This window comes from Clinocottus analis, unplaced genomic scaffold (genome assembly GCF_023055335.1).
Source record: "Clinocottus analis isolate CAN_PGR_092001 unplaced genomic scaffold, fCliAna1.0.p SCAF_5, whole genome shotgun sequence".
Classification (NCBI taxonomy): domain Eukaryota; kingdom Metazoa; phylum Chordata; class Actinopteri; order Perciformes; family Cottidae; genus Clinocottus; species Clinocottus analis.
The window spans coordinates 4076361-4097267 of NW_027176207.1; the positions used below are offsets into that span (position 1 = coordinate 4076361).

Consider the following 20907-nt stretch of genomic DNA (forward strand, 5'->3'; position numbering starts at 1 on the left):
AAGACAGAGCAGCACCTGTCTATAAGACAGGCAACGAGACACTGCGTTGTCAAAGTGTCAGAACACTCTTCTGCCAAATAAATTCACTTCTTTAGGGGCGGCTTTGGACGGGGAAGAGATTATTCTAATCTATCAGGAACTGTGCCATGATTAAATCTGGACACCAACCAACCAACACTGAGCTTTATGGGCCTGACTTGAATGCAGCAGTGCAGACGTAGAGAGTCTCGTCAGCAAAGGAAAACAGTGACATCAGCCGTGGCTATACGCTGAGCTAATTGTACACTTATGGAAATGACCTGGACCTATTTCTGAATGCAGAATATCCAGTAATATGTGTGCTATAATTCAGCTCCTTCAAATGCTCTCTAACTCCACCTGCTGGTATTATCCAGTGATTACATTTACACACACACACACACACACACACACACACACACACACACACACACACACACACACACACACACACACACACACACACACACACACACACACACACACACACACACTGGCAAATAAAGAAATCTGCATGTACAAAGACTGGCAACTGGAGGGGGGCTGTTATGTGGCTGGGCCTCCTGGCCTGTGCAGGGCGTGTGGCAGGAAAGGCAAATGATTGATGTCGATATTTGATCTTTGTGCCAATATTCAAATTATTTATACTCGCCCATTTTCAGGCCAGTTGGCCCAAGCATTTTGGTGGAAAGCGAAGTGCAGCTTGCTTGATATGTCACCCTGTTGAGATTACAAGGCGATCTGACTGATGGATCTTCCTGTGGAGTGACACTGAGTAGAATGATTACACTGCAGGCTTTTGTGGATTCTTTTTTTGGGGGGCTTCTGTTGTTGGTTCAACATTAGAGATATGGCAGAGAGATGGGGAAGAACAACAAAGGACCCCAGTACAAGCCAAATGGGCTGTGAATTGGCAAGAATCTGGCGATCTGTTTTTTGCACGCAATAAGGTTGTTTTGAATTTGAAAGTATTACTTAACAGCGTATATATTAATAAATGTATATGTGTGCATCACAATTGTACACAAAATGATTAATTAAGTTCTACTTATTTGTAATGGATTTCCTACGACAATGCACTTCCGAACATCGCACTCCTGCTCATCCATTAAGCGATCATTGATCGTCATCTGCCGGTCTCATTTTGACCTTTCTGAAGGTCATAGATTACATTAGGCCTCAACATTACTTAAGCCCTCAAACAATCAAGAAAGATTAGGATGTGACAGACTATACGTTTCAGATCATAATAAATAAATAAAAATTGAACCAAGGTAACTAATATATGTAAACTTGGCACGTACTGCTAACTGTTCATACTAATGAGAATCTGAATAATCTTTATTGGCCAAGTATGTGTACACATGCAAGGGATGTGACTACATTTTTTAACATTGATTGATCTTACATAGACATTTAAGCAAGGAACAAGGACAACAAAACTGGACAGAAATGCTGAATGGACATGGGACTGGATGATTTGTAGGCTACAGCATGTGCATGTGTATTATAAAACTATTGTAAATTGATGCAATTATGGACTACTCATTAACAAAAACCTCTGTACTGCGCATTTATATTGACTGCCAAGGACTTCCTGGAACTATGTGTGGTCTACCTGTGTTGGTGGTCGGCTCTGCTCCAGGCCATAGCCCTCTTACATGTAATATTTAATATGTGTTGCCTATATGAAACTCATGTAATGCACGCAGCAAGACGGCGATAGCAATTGCGCAAGTCTGCTTTGGCCCGACTCTTAAAATCTCATTAAAGTGTTTCGCATCAAATCGAACCAATCGATCTCGAGTCTGAAACCCGAAGCGAAGACGGAAACGACTGCGGTGAACCATCTCGCAACACAGCTGTTCTTTGTAGCGCCAGTTGGGGCGTGTTGACGGACCATCCTGCAGGCTGAGTTTATAGCAACTCTCCAACTCCAAGTACTCTGCTCGACTCGATAGAGCGCTGTCGCCTCACGGTAACGTTACATACACACGTCAAATTTTCGGTAACCAAAGTGTCGTTTACCTGAAAAGAAGATAACAATATTGGAACAGATATTTGATAATAACGGTGGTTTCAAATTTTGCTGAACATGACAGATAGTTAGCTTGACGTTAGCTAAGCTAGCTCGCGGTCGCATATTTACAGGCTGCCGTCAGTACATTCCTTTTTAAATCCACCCTGTGGAGAAAAGAGGCTGTATGGCGTCGACAGCACTTCACTGAGCTGAGGCAGTCGTAATTGATTAGACAAACAACAGAATGCTGACATAATGCTGTTATACGAGCGTAATGTTACGTTACAGTGCAACGGTGGAACACGTTAACTCACCCAATCTGAGCAATAACGTCACGTTGACGCGGAAGTGGCACATTTAGTTTCGTTCTCATGCGCGTTTTAAAGTTCAAAGAAGACATGTTAAAATGTCCGATTAATCAAGATCAGGAAAAGCTTTAATTGTGAAGCTGTTTTTCGCAATTTGGGTGCGGCATTGCATTTATTTTCCATAACAGGAAAAGATTTGAAGTTGGGGGGGTGGCCACTAATTGGAATGTGGGATCGAGAAAAACACAAGACATGGCTAACAAACTGAACCAGGCTGTTGTTTTTGTCGTGGGTGAAATTCATATTGAATTGCCTAGTCTCGTCCACGTGTTTTTGTTTTGTTTTTCAGTTTTTGTGTGTGAACCATTTACTACTGCTTTATGATTCTTTTTAATTAATAGTATTTGCATAGCTATAGCTATATATATATATATATATATATATATATATATATATATATATATATATATATATATTACCAGACACTGATTTTTCTTGGGATTTCTGAGACGCAGACCTTTCCACTGCACCAGACAAGAGCAGTCGCAGCACGTTGCAATTCAGCCGAGCTCTAGTGAATTGCTATAGTGACTAATACTTTTTACCACAAAAATACCACAAGTGTATTACTCTAACCACACGTGACCACTGCTGCCATTCATTTCTCATTGTTTTTTTATTCTGCTAATGACATGTAGATTTACATGTATTAAACCCGTGCTGCTTAAGTCAAGAATCAGAATCGTTTCCCTAAATTATTGTTACGTTTTGCATTCGCAGTTAAAGGAAGATGTTTCTTGCCAAGAAATTCCTCGGTGGCATCATCGATGTTGTCAGGTGAGAATCGCAAAGTTTTAACTGTCAAAGTAAAAAAAGAAGTGTGGTTTGAGACTTAACCTTTTGGCATTTTTAACCCTCTCTTTACAGCAACATCGACCCAAACCAGTTTTTGCCTTCTGACCCTGTGAGTGACTTTACGTGACATTACCTGCTCCGTCTGACCATCGCTCCCCTAACTCTGGATTGTAATGTTTACTGTGTACTGTGACTCTCTCCCGCAGCCTCCACCACGCAGGCCAGTTGTATATGCCGAGCAGCATGAGAGTGACGAGGAGAAACAGTTCCGCAGGGTCTTCCAGCAGCTCGCCGGAGAGGTGAGTGCTATATCTACCTTTACCTCTCTTTGAAGCTCTGTTGGTTTCAGCAGTAATCGCACAATGAAGTTGAATATATATATATATATATATATATATATATATATATATATATATATATATATATATATATATATATATATATATATAGATATATATATAGATATATATATATATCTATATATATATAGATATATATATAGATATATATATATATATATAGAGATATCTATATATATATAGATATATATATATATATATATATATAGATATATATATATATATATATATATATATATAGATATATAGATATATATCTATATATAGATATATATATATATAGATATATATCTATATATAGATATATATCTATATATAGATATATATATATATATATATATTCAACTTCATTAATACTCGAAAATTAACTGTTCAAAAAACATTTCAGCAGCATTCATTTTGTTCCACCATACAGTTGAGAATCTGTACAGGTTTCTGTTAACTTTGTAATGTTCACACTGTAAAATATTTGTCCTATAGGACATGGAAGTGAGCCCGGCAGAGCTTATGGACATCCTCAACAGAATCATCACAAAGCGTAAGAAGTGCACCATGTTGAGAATCTAAATGCCTTTATACACCGGGGCGGGGGGGACTTGATAAATATACAACACGAAAATGTACTTTACAAAAAATATTGTATAGTATGTATACCCATTTGTATGTGTCCTTTGAAAAGAGATGTACAACATAACATGGTTTGTTGCATTTCAGATGGAGACCTGAAGACGGATGGTTTCAGCATCGAGTCTTGTAGGAGCATGGTTGCAGTCATGGATGTATCCTTTCTATCAGTCGTGGCTTTATGTGTTGTATGATCTTGGCGGCGGTGATATGAAGCCAACCGGCACAGTAAAAAATACACACACACTCAACTGACTATAAAGAGATGTGTTTGCTCACCACACTCCATCACACCCACAGCTCGTTGAAACACAGTGGACTATTACTGCCACAATGTGGACATCTGGATAGATTTCCACAATCGGGTCGCGCCTGTTCCCCTTTTGTCCCGCTGTATTGGATGTTTGGGGGTTAAAATGAAAACAACAGTTGACACTAATTCACTACTGTGAATTCTTTACCAACAAGAATGAGGAAGTCTTGTAAATTCACGCCTTGGGCAAATACAGCGTGTCCACAGGTAATGCAACTGTTTGTTTAAGATGGAGCTAAAAAAGAAAACAACGTTGTTGTCTGTTCTCCTGAACGCTGTGACAGAGTGACAGCACTGGGAGACTCGGCTTTCATGAATTCAAACAGCTCTGGAACAATATAAAGAAATGGCAGGTGAGTACAGCGGGCCCATTTCATCTGAATGTACAGTGTGCCACACTTATTATTTGATTAACTTCCATTTTTTACATATGCATACATCCATATACTGTGTTTATGAAGGGCACACTATTAATGTGGAATACATTCTTTAATTTCCTATTGAATTTATCAAAGTAATAGCCAGTTTTATCTGTGACGTGAGACACGGTGTTGGTGCTTGTTCAATTAATGCTACCAGACATTCCCTCACTATTTTTTCATTCTAAAATCAATAAAATAATATTCCTTTCTAAAGGAATTCTTTAATGGCATTTCTCAAATGGTTGACACACCCATATTGACAGGTTGTTAGAAAGAAAAGTGTTTATTCTTTTTTCTAGGTTGTGAATCATCTTCTAAGGAATTGTCTTAATGCTTTAAGTACTTTTCTGGTTATTGTTTAGGGAGTGTACAAAAGCTATGACGCAGATGGCTCCGGTGTCATCGGTGCAGATGAGTTGCCCAATGCGTTCAGAGCCGCTGGTGAGTTCTTAATTCTTTTTTGTATTTCACCTATTGTTTAAATGTTTGCAGAGCTGCTGGAATGATGCAGTCAAAATGTAACTTTATTAATGCAAGTAGTAGCTATGAACAATGAGCACATTGTCTGCTTTACAATTTAAAAAAAATTCTAATATACACTTTTTGCAAATATCTTCACACGTCATCATCAGTTAGTCATTGCCTGATGTGTATGAGTATTCAGAAAGTGTGTTTTAGTTATGCAAAAACCTGTAAAAACCACAGGTAACGCGATGAGTCCAGCAGGACTTCCAATGATGCTTCTGATTAACAGTTTGACAGTCATGTGGCTGTGCATGTTTAACCAGAAAAGAATGCGTTTTTGTAAAGTGGTTTCATAAGACAGAAACCTGCATAGAAACAAGAGAGCAGACAGTCAACCTTTTCTGAACTCTGTTGAACGCCTCACGTCTTTGAGCTGCAGTTAATGGTTTGAATATCACACCGGTGTTTTGTATATATTTGTGTTCTCATCATCTGCCTATCTCTTCCCCAGGCTTCCCACTCAATGACCAGCTGTTCGACATGATAATCCGCAGATACAGCGACGAAAGCGGCAACATGGATTTTGACAACTACATTGGCTGCCTTGTGAGGCTGGACGCCATGTGCCGTGAGTCTGAAAGACCAGTGCCGAAATAAATGGGTTCAGTGTGATGGTTTAGCAGCTGTGTGAGATGAATGATTAAGGCTGAAGATAACATAAGATAGAACTTTATTGATCCCGGAGGAAGTTTTATCAAAGATTACAACAGAATAGCAAAAAACAATAGAATACCAAACATATACATGACTAGAATAACAATTATGAATTGTAAAATAAATAATACCGACAGTATAATATACAGTAGCAATAAAAGTAATGCTGCGTTCACATGAATTTTTGCGCCTCGTCAAAGGGGGCGTTGCTTATCTCCGTGAAAAGAGCTATCGTTTCTGCTATCGACCATGAAAGAACTAACCACTTTCTGCGTTCCACTTGTTGTGGAAGTCCCAAAAACGTCAAAACATCAAACGCCCTCGTGTTTGAGTTCATAACATCATCTGCAGCCGCACACAGCTCAGTGAATTTCACCGACTCCTCCAAAAACTGGCTTATCGCCATGAAAACAGACACCATTTTTGCCATCCAGCATGGAAATAACCACTAGTTCTGCTTTATACTTGTTGTGTAAATTCAACAAATGCGTCAGAACATCAAAACTCCATCGTGCGTGTGTTCATAATATTATCCGTAGTCAAATGACAGCATCTGAATGACGGCCGCTACCAGCGCTAGTTTTAGCAGCAGTTTGGTGAATAAATAAATTCTATAGCGTATAAGAAGTGACGCTTTCACCAGTGCCTAACCAAAACTAAAATAGAAAAATAATATTGCGAATCCTGAAAGTTATATTGTAGTGTCCGATTTGTCAGTTGTTCTTTCTGTAGAAGGGGGAGGTGTTGGTTGATGATGAAGTCTGTTCTGATTCAGGTGCCTTCAAAACCCTGGATAAGGATAACAACGGGACTATCAAAGTCAACGTTCAGGAGGTAAGCAGATCTCAGCTCTTTGAAATCTCAGTGGGGTTTGACTGGAATTCAGAGTTCTATAGTCACCCTCTCTGCTCTTGTGTCTTTTCAGTGGCTTCAGCTGACCATGTACTCTTGAGTCCAGATGACGTCGTCCCTTTTGCTTGGAACCACTTTGTTTGTTAGCACAGCATATTTTCTCAACCACCCCTACAAACTCCCTGTTATTCAGCAAATCCCTTGTGTGTGCAGGTTTCTTTTTTTTCCAATTTAAATCAATGCAGGCGTAGTGGGATTGTTTGTCGTTCCATTATACTTATGAGACAGGAATTACTGTATTGACAACCCAGAAAAGCACAAACCTGCACCCACAAAGGTCCCCATCAGGTTCATAAAGACGACCGGATGCTGAACTGGTGTCATTTTGGTCCGCTCTTTTGGCATTTGCTTTTGACCTTTTCCGTGCCCCGAGAGGCAGGCCAATATCGAGATGTTTTATAGGCAGTGAAATTTGTACAAATGTAATGTGAAAAAGCAGGAAGCTTCATGTTTGTATGCGGCTGGTCTCACAAAGATTATATGTCAAGAGGGATCTGTGGCGGTAGGCCAATCATAGTTTTTGCTCTGATACCGTTTTACCGCCAAAATGCAGACGTTGGACAAAAAAAATACATTTTTCTGCTGGAGTGAACAGAAGTAAACAATGTAAAGCTGTAGCTTGGTTAACCATGTTTCTGTTTGTCGTTTGGATGCGTGCACAGTTCTTGACAATGCTTTTGCCTAAATATATAGCCGTCTTAGAAGTATGTGGGCTTGTAGAGATGATTGATCGACATCGTCGCATCTGCTGTTATTTATTGTTTTGCGTTACACCTTTAACGTTCTCATTGGCACACATAGTTTAAGTGAAGTCTCAGAAAAACTCCACCCAATTTCAACCTGAGCAGAGTGACTAACTGGAAAAACCTGGGAGATTGTGCAAGGGCCTTAAAGAGAGCGTTAATGTAACCAAACAGCAAATCAGTCCTTGCCGTTGCATGCTGCATGTTTTCAAATTCAGAGAATAACTCCAGTCAGTCAGTGTGTGCACACACCTGTGTATCCCAAAGAAGAGGTCTAAATGTGGGTAGGTTTAGGGAAACGGGTATGCGTGGACCACGACTTTCATCTTTATAATGTTACACTTGTAGCTAAAGTTTTACTATTTGTTCCGTCTGACTCGACATTCTCCACCTCTTCTGCTGTCTTGCATTGGTGTTCTATTTGTTAGACCACATTCCTATTTATAATCTTTGTGAAACCAGCCCTACGCCTCACTGACTGGAGATTCTTCTTCACTCAAACAACAATGTGGGACAGCTTGCCTTTTTTTTTATTACTTAAAGAATATTAAGTTAGATGTGTAAATTATGGTACACTCGCACCACAGCCTATTGCAAGCAGATTATAGTTGTATCAGAGTTGCACTGTATATGCATAGAAGTAAGGAATGCCAATGCTTTCTCCTACTGATATACATTAACATCCGAAGAGGCATTGACTTGTTTGGGCATGCTAATATGTTGCCATTTCAATGCAGGTAATGCAATTTGAGCATAGCACCCTCTTATCTTTCAGCTCACCAACCACTTTACTTATTGCTGTGTACTTGTTCAAAATGCCTGCACCGGATAACTCCAGCACAATGTGTAAATTGATAATATATAACGTGTGTATGCCACTAATGCATGCAGCCAATAGTAGAGACAGCATACAATTAAGTGTTCTTAACCATGTAGTTATAGCCACAGCCATTAAACTGTTACTGAAAAAAATGCTGGGTGAAATAAATACCTGTGCCATATTTGGAATAAAAAGGGTATATTATATGTGTCAATCTCATTTTTGATGCACTACGAACACTATGATGCACTATGCTGTTACTGAGCTGTGTGTGTGTGTGTGTCTGTGTGTGTGTCTGTGTGTCTGTGCGCGCGCTGATTGTTGAAACAAGTCAAGTTAGTCTACGACACTAGGGAATATGCATGCTTTTCAAAATAAAAGCACCGTGTTACAACAGGGAAAGTGTAAGAAATAAAACGAAGTAATGTAATTAGCGAAATCACAAGATGGATCTTCGTTGTCGTTTAACGTTGAACGTGAAAGCAATACTTAACTCCTGTACTATAGCTATACTAAAATCAGTACGTCCGTCAATAATCATTCAGCCGGCTGCTCCGACTCAGCGAGCCAACTCTCGCTTACGAACGTTACCGGACATCTTTTGTGTAGCGTTAGCTTCGCACTGGCTAGCTTGACAGTGGCTATATTGTCCTTAAGGAAGTTTATCATTACGTTTCTGGACCAAATCCCAACTTCTTAGACTTGGGGGTATGTTCAACATCTCATTAACTTTTTTGTCGTTATGGTATCCCTCATGAGGCAAGGTTACGTGAACCAAGTGCTTCATTAGCCGTTTTTGATTAACGTTGCGTTAGCTGACGTCTTGCTGCAAAGAGAGCTAGCCGAGTGTGTGCTGTTGTGTAGCATTAGACCAACGCTAGTGGACGAAATGCATGTTCCACCAAATGAGGGACATTAAAGAGATTATTAAGCGTAAACATATCGGGGCAGTTTGGGTATCACGGTGTCGTTAACGAAAAACTACGAGTGGGCGCTACATATAGCTTTAGCTAGCTAGTTAGCTAACCAGGCTGTCGCGTGCGTAAAGCGACTGTAGCATCGTCCATTGTCCATTCACTCTCACAACTAGCACTGACATGTTTTCATCACGATAAACCTGCTCCATTCCCCCGATTCACGGTATGAAAACCGCTAGACCTGTGCATGTAACTACGTTACAGTTAAAATGTTGACCATATTAATTCATTATTTATTCAGCGGTCATATTTAACCAACCGGTGTCGTTATTCCCGCACCGCACGGTCATTGCCCAGCTGTTGAGCCTGAACGAACGTTAATACTCACATTACTTCCCTTATCATATGTAAAGTCAACCTTTTGTGCGGAGACTTTATTCTCGGTCTCAAATGTGATTTGTGAGCTCGAGTTCATGAATTGATACAGAAGTGATCCACGTGATTAGATTCATCAACGTGCTCTTTTGACTTTGTTGTTAGCACACCACCGCATGACAGACAGCTGAAGCTGAAGCTCAGCAGAAACTACCAAATAGCTGGACAAACACCGCGGAAGGAGGATGTCTTCGCCAGTGTACTCCAACCAGGAAAGTATTATCCGCTTCAAGAAAAGAAAAGCTCGCTTCTCTTTCAGTGAAGTCCACATCCTGTTGGACGAAGTGAGGAAGCATCGGATGGTTGTTGTGGGTATGTGATTTTTAAGTTTTTGCTGATCCCAATCAGAGTTTATATGAATACACTTCAGAATTTGTGTCTGGGTACCCAGGAAGTGGGTGATAAAAAATATGAAATGAATAAAGCTAAGCAGACGAAGTACAAGGGGTTTGGTGATTCACAGGCATAATAGGCATTACATTAAATCTGTGAATATTATACAATGTTGAATGTGACCTGATCACTGACTAAAGGCATTGGAAAGGATGTGGTTAAGGACATTTTCTCTCTCTCCTTACCTCCCCAAGGCAAATTCAATCGTGGTGTGCAAACAGACGTGAAGAAGCGAACGTGGGCAGAGATCACCGCACGTGTCAATGAAATCGGGGAGTGCCAACGGGAGGTCATCGAGGTCATCAAGAAATGGTCAGACCTGAAGTGTGACACTAAGCGGAAAGTGGCTGCCATGCGGTCGGGGACGGTGCCCAACAGGGGCCTCAACTCTCGTCTCTCCCGAGACCTTAATCAGACTGAGAAAATAGTGCTGCAGATCCTGGAGATGGACAGGGAAGATCAGAGCTCGGCTGACTTTGGTCCCTTGGGAGATGATGACTATGTGCCAGATGAGGAGGAAGAAATGGATGAGGAGGATATGATTGGAATGCAGAGTTCTCCAAATGGCGCGTTGGACGTGCCCCCAGCGACCTCCTACAGCACGAGTGAGTGCCCTAAACGTCTTGATCCCATTAGTGAAGCTCAAATTTCTATGTATCACACACACACAAACCATTTAAAATGCTTTGAATGTTGCAGGGGACACTTTACAATCAGCCTTTGATGTGCAGTATGAGGTACCTGCAACAGAAGGTGAGTTGTCAAGATTTAGAAGAATGTTCGCAACATGTTTGAGCAATAAGAAAACATTCACGAGCATTTTTTTTTTCTTTGACTCAAGATGCTGAAGCTGCATTTGGCGACTCGGACGATGACCAAAGGGATGAGGCGCCTCCTTCCACCCAGGCTGCAAAACCAACAGAGGATCACCAAGCAAACAACGGCCTCCAGAAACAAGGACTGCCACAGACGCCGTCCGCTCTGTGGTCCGCGCCGGTGCCACCGGCGACGGCCTCGCTTCCAACGTCCGGTCAGCGCTCACAGAGCACGAGGGACAGCATCCTGCACAGCGCATCGCTGAGCCTTCAAGAGCAGCACGCCACCAACATCCTGCTGGAAACGGTCTCGCGCTCCCTGGAGCTTCTGTCCGAGTCGGTGCAGCAGCTGGCGGAGACCCAGCAGGAGTTTGTGCGTGAGTCGCTGCAGCTCCAGCGGGAGACGGTGCAGGTTCTCAGAGACTTCACAGGCGGAGCCATCTCGCTCATGCACGACAAACTGAACGGGCGGCCAGCGTTATAGTGGGCGGCCGGCGTTATAGTGGGCAGACGCCCAGTTGCACCACTGACTTTATTTTTTGCTACTGAAAGTGAGTCTCCTATCACGCTGTGTAAGCGTTGTTTTTTTTTTTTTTTTACAACCCATACCCTACATTAATAGTCTTTTCCATTCTTTTAATGTTGACGTGCAAAGAATGAATCTTTGATTTAGAAAGAGTCTGGACAAATCCATTCATTTGTCCTGGTCTAAGTTCTAGTTGCATTAGTGTCTGGAGATTATCACAAGTACTGTAATGGTGAGTGGATTTCTGCACCTGGCCATTATATGGTCTATATGTCTGAGTGCTAAACAAGGTGTGTTAGATATTTTTGAAAATACCTGTAACTGAATAAGTTGTGGTTGTCTGTCTGATTTTTTTTTTTTTATTTGTACAATGCAAACATGAACACTTGAATAGGAACGTTTTAATAATTTCTTTTAAATATGAATAAATCCCTCATGTATTTAAACAGAACAAGCGTAATTTTACTTGCAGTGAAGTGCGCCAGCCACTGAATAAGGTGTCCCGTCCACTCTATTTAATCCATCTGGATCTTCCCTGTCTGGTGTTTTATCGTCTTAAAGTCCGTATTTTGTATTGTTTACGGAGCTTAACAATTTTAAATATTCTTCGAATTTTCGAATAGAATGTTAGAAACCCTAAAACAGCAGTAATGGTTCAAATGTTTTCAACAACACTCAGGATCCTCATTGGTTCGGAGGTTTGTGCTCAGACTTTGCTCTAAAACCTGTAAATGTGGCGTCAGTTGTTTGGCATTGTATATCGTAGGCACCGGCCCCCTCTGTGTAGTAATCCGCCGCTGAAAATAGTCCCTAACACACACATTGCCCTCGGTTTGAATAACCTCCAGTACCCAGCTGAGTTTAACCTTTTCAAATGAAACTATTTGTGTCATCTATTTTAAAGAAGTAGGTGGGATATTTACAATATGAACAAAGACTGTAGCTGTATCCTTTGAGCGTAGTCTTTTAGGAAGTGTAAAGTATGAATCTTTGTTGTGCTTTACTGAGACACATCTTGACTCTGTGGTCAGATGGAGACAAAGGCCCAACAGCCACAGATGTCCAGCCAGTGCCGCAGCTTCACAGAAGTTACAGTAGGGGGCTCTGCAGCCCAGTCAGAGGCCAGACTGCTGCTGAGACATGTGATGAAGCCGTGTCCATTGTTGCCTCTTCTTAACAGTGTACAATGCACATGGCTATGTACAATTGAAATAGTTTTTCAAGTTCCGTGAGTCAGTGTCACAAATCCTGCCGGAACCTGTGCTCAGAGCTGCAGCCTCTGGCAGACGACGGGCCCCAACAGGAGACGTGAGAAAGAGCCAACCGCGACGAAATGGGGGAAATACAGTACAGTGCAGGGCACTAATTAAAATGATCTATCGCTAAAAATGACACGAGAGAGGTATTTAAGACAAATGATATCAAAAATATAAAATCTGAGCTGGTTGTAGTTCAATTAGACACCGGAATAAAGCTAAAACTAACACTTGTGTTTAGTTTCCTATGTTAGTAGCTTTATTGCCTAACGCACTGCACTCCTTGTGGCATTAGGTAATCTCCACAGCAATGAAACCGTCTCATTAACGTAGAGCGATACTGTCAAATGCATCTTTCCAACAGAGGGATTTCCCGTTTTTTTTTTTTAAATGTGTGCATCCTAAAATGCGAGCCTTAAAATACTTCTTTCCATTTACAAAGTTTGTTAGACCAAGCTAAAGCTTGAGATGAACACTTGAACGTTTCCACCTTTTATCATAAAGATGCATCTGCAAGGATGTTATTAGATTTTAGGAGGGGGGGTGAGGGAGGGGTTGCCTGATTTGCTCCATTCTTCCATTCTTAATTACACATGAAAAACACAGACGCGAACGCATGCACACACACACACACACACACACACACACACACACACACACACACACACACACACACACGCATAAAGAGGGAGAGTTAAGTCACACTGCATTGTTCCCCTCTGCAGCCCCTTCTGCTCTCAGTTGGCTAAACAGCTGCCGGGGGGCGGCCCTGCGTGCCGCAGCAGAGAGGAGGAGGAGGAGGAGGAGGAAGAGGGGGAGGAGGAGGAGGGATGCAGCAGGGGTTCAGCAGTCCGCTGGGGGCTTCCCTTCCATATAGTTGGAAGGCCGGGGGGCAGCATTAGTGTCTAGCTTGGGGGGGGGGGGGCTTGAATAGGCAGCTGTATTCACATTGTGCTCCGGTCTTTTACCTTCAGTTCTTTACGGAGCCCTTAAACCTGAGACTTAAGCCTCTCTGAAAGGGCATTATTCACTTTGAGTACCATAAAACTGTATTCTGCCCCGTCTCCTTTCTTTAGAATAAAATACGCTCTCTTTTACTTAGAAAGGGAATATTTACACTAAATCTGTGCTTGATTAAATTCAGATATTGAATTCCTGCATAGCTGCATTTCTCTGTATACTTTCCCACAACAGTTTATGTGAGTGAATCTCATGCTGCATGATGTTAGGGATCAACAATCGGCTTATCCAAAGTGAATATATACAGTGAGTTAGAACTTACCTTTACTCGCTTTGGATGAAATTGTTATCTAAATGTAATGTAATGTAACTAGTTTCATGACATATAAACAAACTGCATATAAGAGAGGAGTTTGACGCCAGTAGAGCCGTTATATGTTGCTCTATTCTTCATCTTTCTCCCAGCGGTATCCTGTAGACATTTGTTCACGTTTCTACAGAGTTGCTGGACATCTGGCCATAAGAGGCCTGGACTTAGAGAGCCACAATGTAAAGGGGGGAAAATAAATCTCTCCATCGATCTGTCCCTCTGCAAGTCTATATGTAAGTTCCCTCCCCCTTTCTATTGGCCCAGTTGACCCCTGTGCCCTTTTCCTTTTCTTCAGTTTTCCCCCCCACCTGTTCTCATTCCCTCGTTCCTCCCAGCTCCCTCTTTCATCTGCCATCTGCCAGCAGAGGACCGAGTCTGGGCCCGCGGAGCCAAAGGTAGGAAGGGCTGGAGGAAAGGCCGCTCAGCCTGGACGGGATTGAATAAATGTGATGCCTCCTTTTGTGCCGCGACAAAAGAGTAATTATACATCTGCTGCTGAGGCAAACAGTTGTGCTTCGTTTTCCTCGTCGTATCTGTTGACTCGGGGTGGAGTTACGACGTGATCACATTTGTCAGGCCCATATGTTGAGGCAATCATCAGATTGTATATTAGAGGACTTTCATATCACATGTTTTTGGTAACGCCCATGTCTATGATGCATTATAAACATTGTTATATTGTTAGAACCTGTTTATAGCACTGCAACACATAATAAGTACTAAGACAAATGTCATAATGCGTTAATGGTAACACATTATAAGGCATTTAACAACTTGTAAGGTTACGTTTCATAATTAGTAATTGCTGGTTTCTCTTTGGCCTTTCTTCTTCGAAGCCTCATAGTGTACTATAATTCATAGGTCTAATGCATATAATCTTTTTAATAACATAGCATAATCCCTGGTATAATGCAATATAATGAAGCTCTGCAAGGATGAGTTCTACACCAAGACACGAGTCAGTACTTTTGTTTTTTCCAATGTGTTGTTGGTGAGATATAAGGTTTGATTTAAGGTCTGTGGTTGTGTAAAACATGCCTGGTGTATATTGGGATTAGTTGGGCATACTTACTAGAGGCTGTGCAGTTGGGTAATGGGGACATGCATGCTGTTGTTTTTTTATATATTGAATGTTGGCTAACATTATGGTGTAGGGGTTTAAGCTACTGCCTCTGAGCTGCTAACATTTGTCACACATAAGTCCTGGGTTCAAGTCCGAATACCTCGCAGTGTGTGGATCTCCTCATGTTAGATGAGTGTTACCTGGTTTCCTCCCACTGGTTTAGTGACCCATGATTATGACTACGAAACCCGTAGTTGGAAGTCAACAATTCGAAAAAAAGAAGAAAAAAAACCTTTTGCTATAAAAAACAAAACCAATTTCCCTTTGGGGATTAATAAAGTATCTATATAATATTATATCTATAATATAATATATCTATTTTTTTAATATATATTTTGTTGTCTCTGGGATTTAATAGGTTTTTATTTTGATATTTTGATATGTGTGTATATATATATACATTTTTATACATACTATGGTTCAAAAGAAAGTTTGAGCTCACTTAGAAATGTCCTTATTTTTCAAAGAAAAGTACTAATTTTACATTTTTAAATGAAGATACATTGTTAATGTGGTAAAAAAAACTATTCTAGGTGGAAATGTCTGGTTGCTGAAGAGATTTAAAGGTTTTGTCCCACAATATAAAATATGTCAGTAAATCCCTCTCTGGTGAGTTTTGAAGCTTTCATGTGTCTTAAAAAAGAAAGAGAACCAGTGTGACGGGAACTTGGTTAATCTACAAAGAATACATCAAACCTGCAGGGCTCTATTTAATTAATATTACTCTAAGTGGTCATTGTTGGCTTTAAATAAATACATGCATGAACAACACACAAAACAACTCCTTTAGCAAACAACAACTAAGTTATTATCACATTATACTGAATTATAACAGGGATAATAATACATTATAAGAAAAATAACACAATACGTTATAACTATGGGAATTAAAAAACAAATGACCCAAATTATTATGATACCTGATTTCTTAAACGTCATTATACAATCAATAGCAGCAAACACCTAATGTTTATGCAAAGAGAAAGTAATATGACTGTTAGCAATGTTAGCACTGTTAGCACTGTTAGAACTGTTAGCACTGTTAGCACCATTAGGACTGTTGGCACCGTTAGCACTGTTAGCACTGTTAGAACTGTTAGCACTGTTAGGACTGTTAGCACCATTAGGACTGTTGGCACCGTTAGCACTGTTAGCACTGTTAGAACTGTTAGCACTGTTAGAACTGTTAGCACTGTTAGGACTGTTAGCACCATTAGGACTGTTGGCACTGTTAGCACTGTTAGGACTGTTAGCACCATTAGGACTGTTGGCATCGTTAGCATTGTTAGCACTGTTAGAACTGTTAGCACTGTTAGAACTGTTAGCACTGTTAGGACTGTTAGCACCACTAGGACTGTTGGCACTGTTAGCACTGTTAGAATTGTTAGAACTGTTAGCACTGTTAGAACTGTTAGCACTGTTAGCACTGTTAGAACTGTAGGACCCGTTTTATTTTGTTGAGAAATGCTTCCGGTCCCGTGTAGAGCACCTTAAGGGGCTCAGCAGGAAACAGGACCATCAAGCCCCAAAAAACGAGACAATGAGACGATTCACAGCAGCACATTAGCGGTTGGTCCCAGGGGATGATGGATGCGGTCGCACCACGTCGAGCTTGCAAGCTGTTCATGAATAATGGGCCCAAAACAGGACGGAGACACCTGAGCCCAACTCTTTGTCTCCAGTAGCCAACATACCGACATTATAGATCAGAACAACGTTAGAGAGGCACTGCCCAGCAGCAAGGAGGCCCTGATTTGAAGTTTATGGAATAGTGATAATGGGTGAGTATGAGTTGATGCATGACTGGTGATTAATGGCACATTATGATAAGGTTGCAATGGATCAATGAAGGAAATGTCATGTTAAAAAATAACAGTTTTTGCTAAAAACTTCTTTGCCTAAACTATATAAAACAGCACAGAGACAGCATGGTGAACATGACTAATGACCGTCTAATTGCATCAGATGAAGGACTCATGTCTCTACAGTATCTCTCTCTCTCTCTCTCTCTCTCTCTCTCTCTCTCTCTCTCTCTCTCTCTCTCTCTCTCTCTCTCTCTCTCTCTCTCCCATCTGTTAATGTACCATGATTGCACATAACTAACTTTGCTTCTTTCCCAGAGTCTTTGTGCTTTCTCTCCTCACAGGTTGACATGGATCGTGGTTTTATCTGGACCATGTTCCTGCCCCTCAGTTACTGCTATTTTTATTATTATTAGTATTGCCAATATAATTACTGCTTTTATTATCCTTATTATTCTAATACATCCAATGTTGCTGCTATTATCGGTATTCATAACTTCTTCATCATCCTACTAATCTCATGACATGAATAGTTTCTGTAATTCATGGAATCTGCTGTAACTCTGTTAGGTTGTTAATTCTGGTCACATGACATCTACAGCTTCTGTCCACCCGGGGAGAGGGATCCTCCTCTGTTGCTCTCCTGAAGGTTTCTCCCTCTTTTTCTCTCTCTTCCTGAACTGATGTGAGGTCCCGGGACAGAGGATGTCTATGTGTACAGATTTTAAAGCCCTCTGAGGCTAATTTGTCCTTTGTGATTTGGGTTCTATAAATTAAACTGAATTGAATTGAATTAAAGACGTACACATAAACAATTGTATGTTTTTAAAGGCAAACAATTGTTGATTCAAAACTATATCAACTCTTCCAAAAATGATGTATTTGCATCACATAAACAGCTCTCACATGAGTTCAAACAAGATTTTTTTTTTTATATTTATAGCGTGCTGTGAATAAAGACTATGAACACAAATATATATATTCTCAATACTTATCATACTATCAGACACAATTACGTTAATTAACGGGAGATGAAATGAACATTTTACAGTATTACAATGTTAATAAATACAATACAAATGTAATTACAGTCCTCTAACACACTTTTTAACTGCCCTACACTGCTCATTTAGAAAGGATCTAATTGGTTACAGGTGTTAGTGCAGAATATTGTATATCTAATATGTATTTCTAAATTTTAAAGTCTCTCTGTAATGCACGGTGGTCTAGATTAGTGTCTAAATGCTCCCTGTAAATATTTCCACTTGGCTTAACTAATCTTCAGAAGTCTAATCATGAGCCTTAAAGAGGAAGTAAAGCGTGTGTGTGTGTGTGTGTGTGTGTGTGTGTGTGTGTGTGTGTGTGTGTGTGTGTGTGTGTGTGTGTGTGTGTGGGCGTGAGGCTAAAGGAAGAGTAGACTGACTCAGGAGATACAGTACAATATTGTCCATCCTTGTCCCGGCCAGCCAGTGATTTGCCTACTAATGCACCTCCAGAAGCCTCCCGCCCCTCTGAATCAACCATAAATTAGCCGAATGGGGGATGTGTGCATGTCTCGGTACCCGACGTCTCTGCAGCATCCAGCATCTTAATGAGATCAAACAATCAGCCCAATGACATGCATATACATTTTAGACTGTGTGCGCACCTCCTATTGTCCCGCAGGCAGACAGCAGGCTGGGGCTGCAGGAGCGGCCACAACAGGTCGACTTCTCCCCCGAGAGCCTGCGGGGGTCAGATGTGCAGCAGCTATACCCCCCTCTCTTCAAGAGTCCTCAGGGAGAGGGATCTCCAAGCTGCTGTGTGCCGTGGACGAAGCAGATGCCGGCCACTCAAACTCGTGGAGGTCGGCCGGGTGGGGCGGGGGGTGTCTGACATGACTCCTCTTTGGTTCCCATGCCCCGTGGCACACTCGTGTCACACTCCTGCCAGTAATACAGATGACAACAGAACGGGGAGCGCCGCACACTGTCCATCTGCTGCCCTGACACAAAGACACCGGCCTCCTCCGCCGCCGCATGGACACACGAGGACGAACGCTTACGTCCCCCAAAGAACACAAGATGATGACTGTCGGACGGTGGTGTGATGGATGGGAGGATGTGCTACACACACACACACACACACACACACACACACACACACACACACACACACACACACACACCAGGGTTGATATAGACACAGGTGTCAAAGAGGTGTTAGTCATATATCATTTCCTTAGTCACTGTACATACTTGTATTTCACTATATTTACTTCCTATATATACTTTGTATTTTTGCACTTTGTATTTTCTTAAATTGAATAAGCTCTGCTATTTTATTGCAATGTATATATTCAATATTTATTCATACTTAATATTGTAAGTCTCCTATATAACTTTGCTTACTGCTGCCACAAACAAATTCCCCCTGGAGAGGAATAAAGTATCTATCTATCTATCTATCTATCTATCTATCTATCTATCTATCTATCTATCTATCTATCTATCTATCTATCTATCTATCTATCTATCTTTCTATCTATCTATCTATCTATCTATCTATCTATCTATCTATCTATCTATCTATCTATCTATCTATCTATCTATGTGGTCAGAACATTTTCATTATGACAATATGAAACAGCTGATCAGCTGTGGGGGTTTGTGATTTTTTCTTTTTTTTCTTCAGGATTGTGATTTATTTATTTTTTGATAGAGCAGAAGAGGAACTTTCATCTTGTTTCACAGCCCAGATTTCCTTCCATTCTTCCCTGGAGATTTCATTTTGAATCCGAGGTAAAGTACCACAATCCTGTGGACCGGGAGCAGCCACTGAGCCGTGTGGCTCACAGTCACTGTGAGAAGCATCTATTTACCAGCTCAGATCATACTGTGTAACTTTGGCTTGTGCTGTGTGTGTTTATGTCCACAACTCATGTTGTCTCATCTTTGTGACAGTTCAAGCTCAAAATATTAGTCAGGAGAGCACTTTAAAATAAAGCCGACGTTGTAAATACACTGTTATTGTATCTCATATTAGTCATTCTTATCACTCTTTTGTTTATGAACTACAGAAAAAAATCTACTACAGTAAATCTAAATGTCTCAATGTTCTAAGGGACAGTCCTGGGATTCCTTGGAGACCTTTGGGCCCCCTTTTTAGAATCCTTGTTCTGGACTCAGGAGTTTGACCTAAAACTTTTGTGAGCTGCTCCTCAAGTCTTTGTGTGCTCTTCTGCTTACTTTACATGCGCTTGTTTCCTTCTCGCTTCTCCTGGTTGTCCTGGAGGAAGCGTGCCAGGATACAGAGGACGCCTCCTCAGGCACGCGTCCTCTCTGCTCGTTAGAATATGAATAGACCCCCCCTCCCTCAACACCACCCACCTCCTATCGCCGTACAGACACGTGACGTGCTCAGTGTGGGATTCATAAACAGGGCAGACATTTTACACCACGTTGAAATCTTTGACTTTTCCTCAGATGTTTTGTCCACTCAGGTCTGAAAACAGTTTTTATACCGTGTGTGTTATGTGAAGATGGATCACATCTATATGTCAATGACATCACTGTTATGATGCAGAAGTGTTAAACTCGCCTCCTGGCGACGTCCAAGAGAACCAAACACAAATCAAAATGTTCTTCTTCTTCTTTTACCCTTTTATCATGTGTTGTCTTCAACATTTTGATCCGGATGCTGCTCATGGTATAGTCAATAATGCGGGTGTATGAGAGCAGAAGGTCGGATCTGTGTGT

At 41.1% G+C, this 20907-nt stretch overlaps 2 protein-coding genes across 3 annotated transcripts; both read left to right on the plus strand.

Annotated features, from left to right (window-relative positions):
• Positions 1–1885: 1885 nt before the first annotated feature.
• capns1a (calpain, small subunit 1 a) lies at positions 1886–8779 on the plus strand. The gene is made up of 11 exons (XM_068601120.1): positions 1886–1996; positions 3127–3183; positions 3274–3310; positions 3408–3500; positions 4041–4098; positions 4275–4339; positions 4782–4850; positions 5282–5360; positions 5896–6012; positions 6874–6932; positions 7024–8779. Exons 2-11 carry the CDS (start codon positions 3137–3139, stop codon positions 7048–7050), a joined length of 651 nt encoding a protein of 216 aa, XP_068457221.1. The 5' UTR covers positions 1886–1996; positions 3127–3136; the 3' UTR covers positions 7051–8779.
• Positions 8780–9024: 245 nt separating this feature from the next.
• Positions 9025–12051, plus strand: zgc:153990 (uncharacterized protein LOC768125 homolog). 2 transcript variants are annotated; one of them, XM_068600877.1, is made up of 5 exons: positions 9025–9281; positions 10031–10237; positions 10513–10923; positions 11018–11071; positions 11160–12051. In XM_068600877.1, exons 2-5 carry the CDS (start codon positions 10111–10113, stop codon positions 11615–11617), a joined length of 1050 nt encoding a protein of 349 aa, XP_068456978.1. In that variant the 5' UTR covers positions 9025–9281; positions 10031–10110; the 3' UTR covers positions 11618–12051. The 2 variants fall into 2 exon arrangements, with proteins under 2 accessions (XP_068456978.1, XP_068456979.1); XM_068600878.1 differs by lacking the exon at positions 9025–9281 and adding an exon at positions 9296–9713.
• Positions 12052–20907: the final 8856 nt, after the last annotated feature.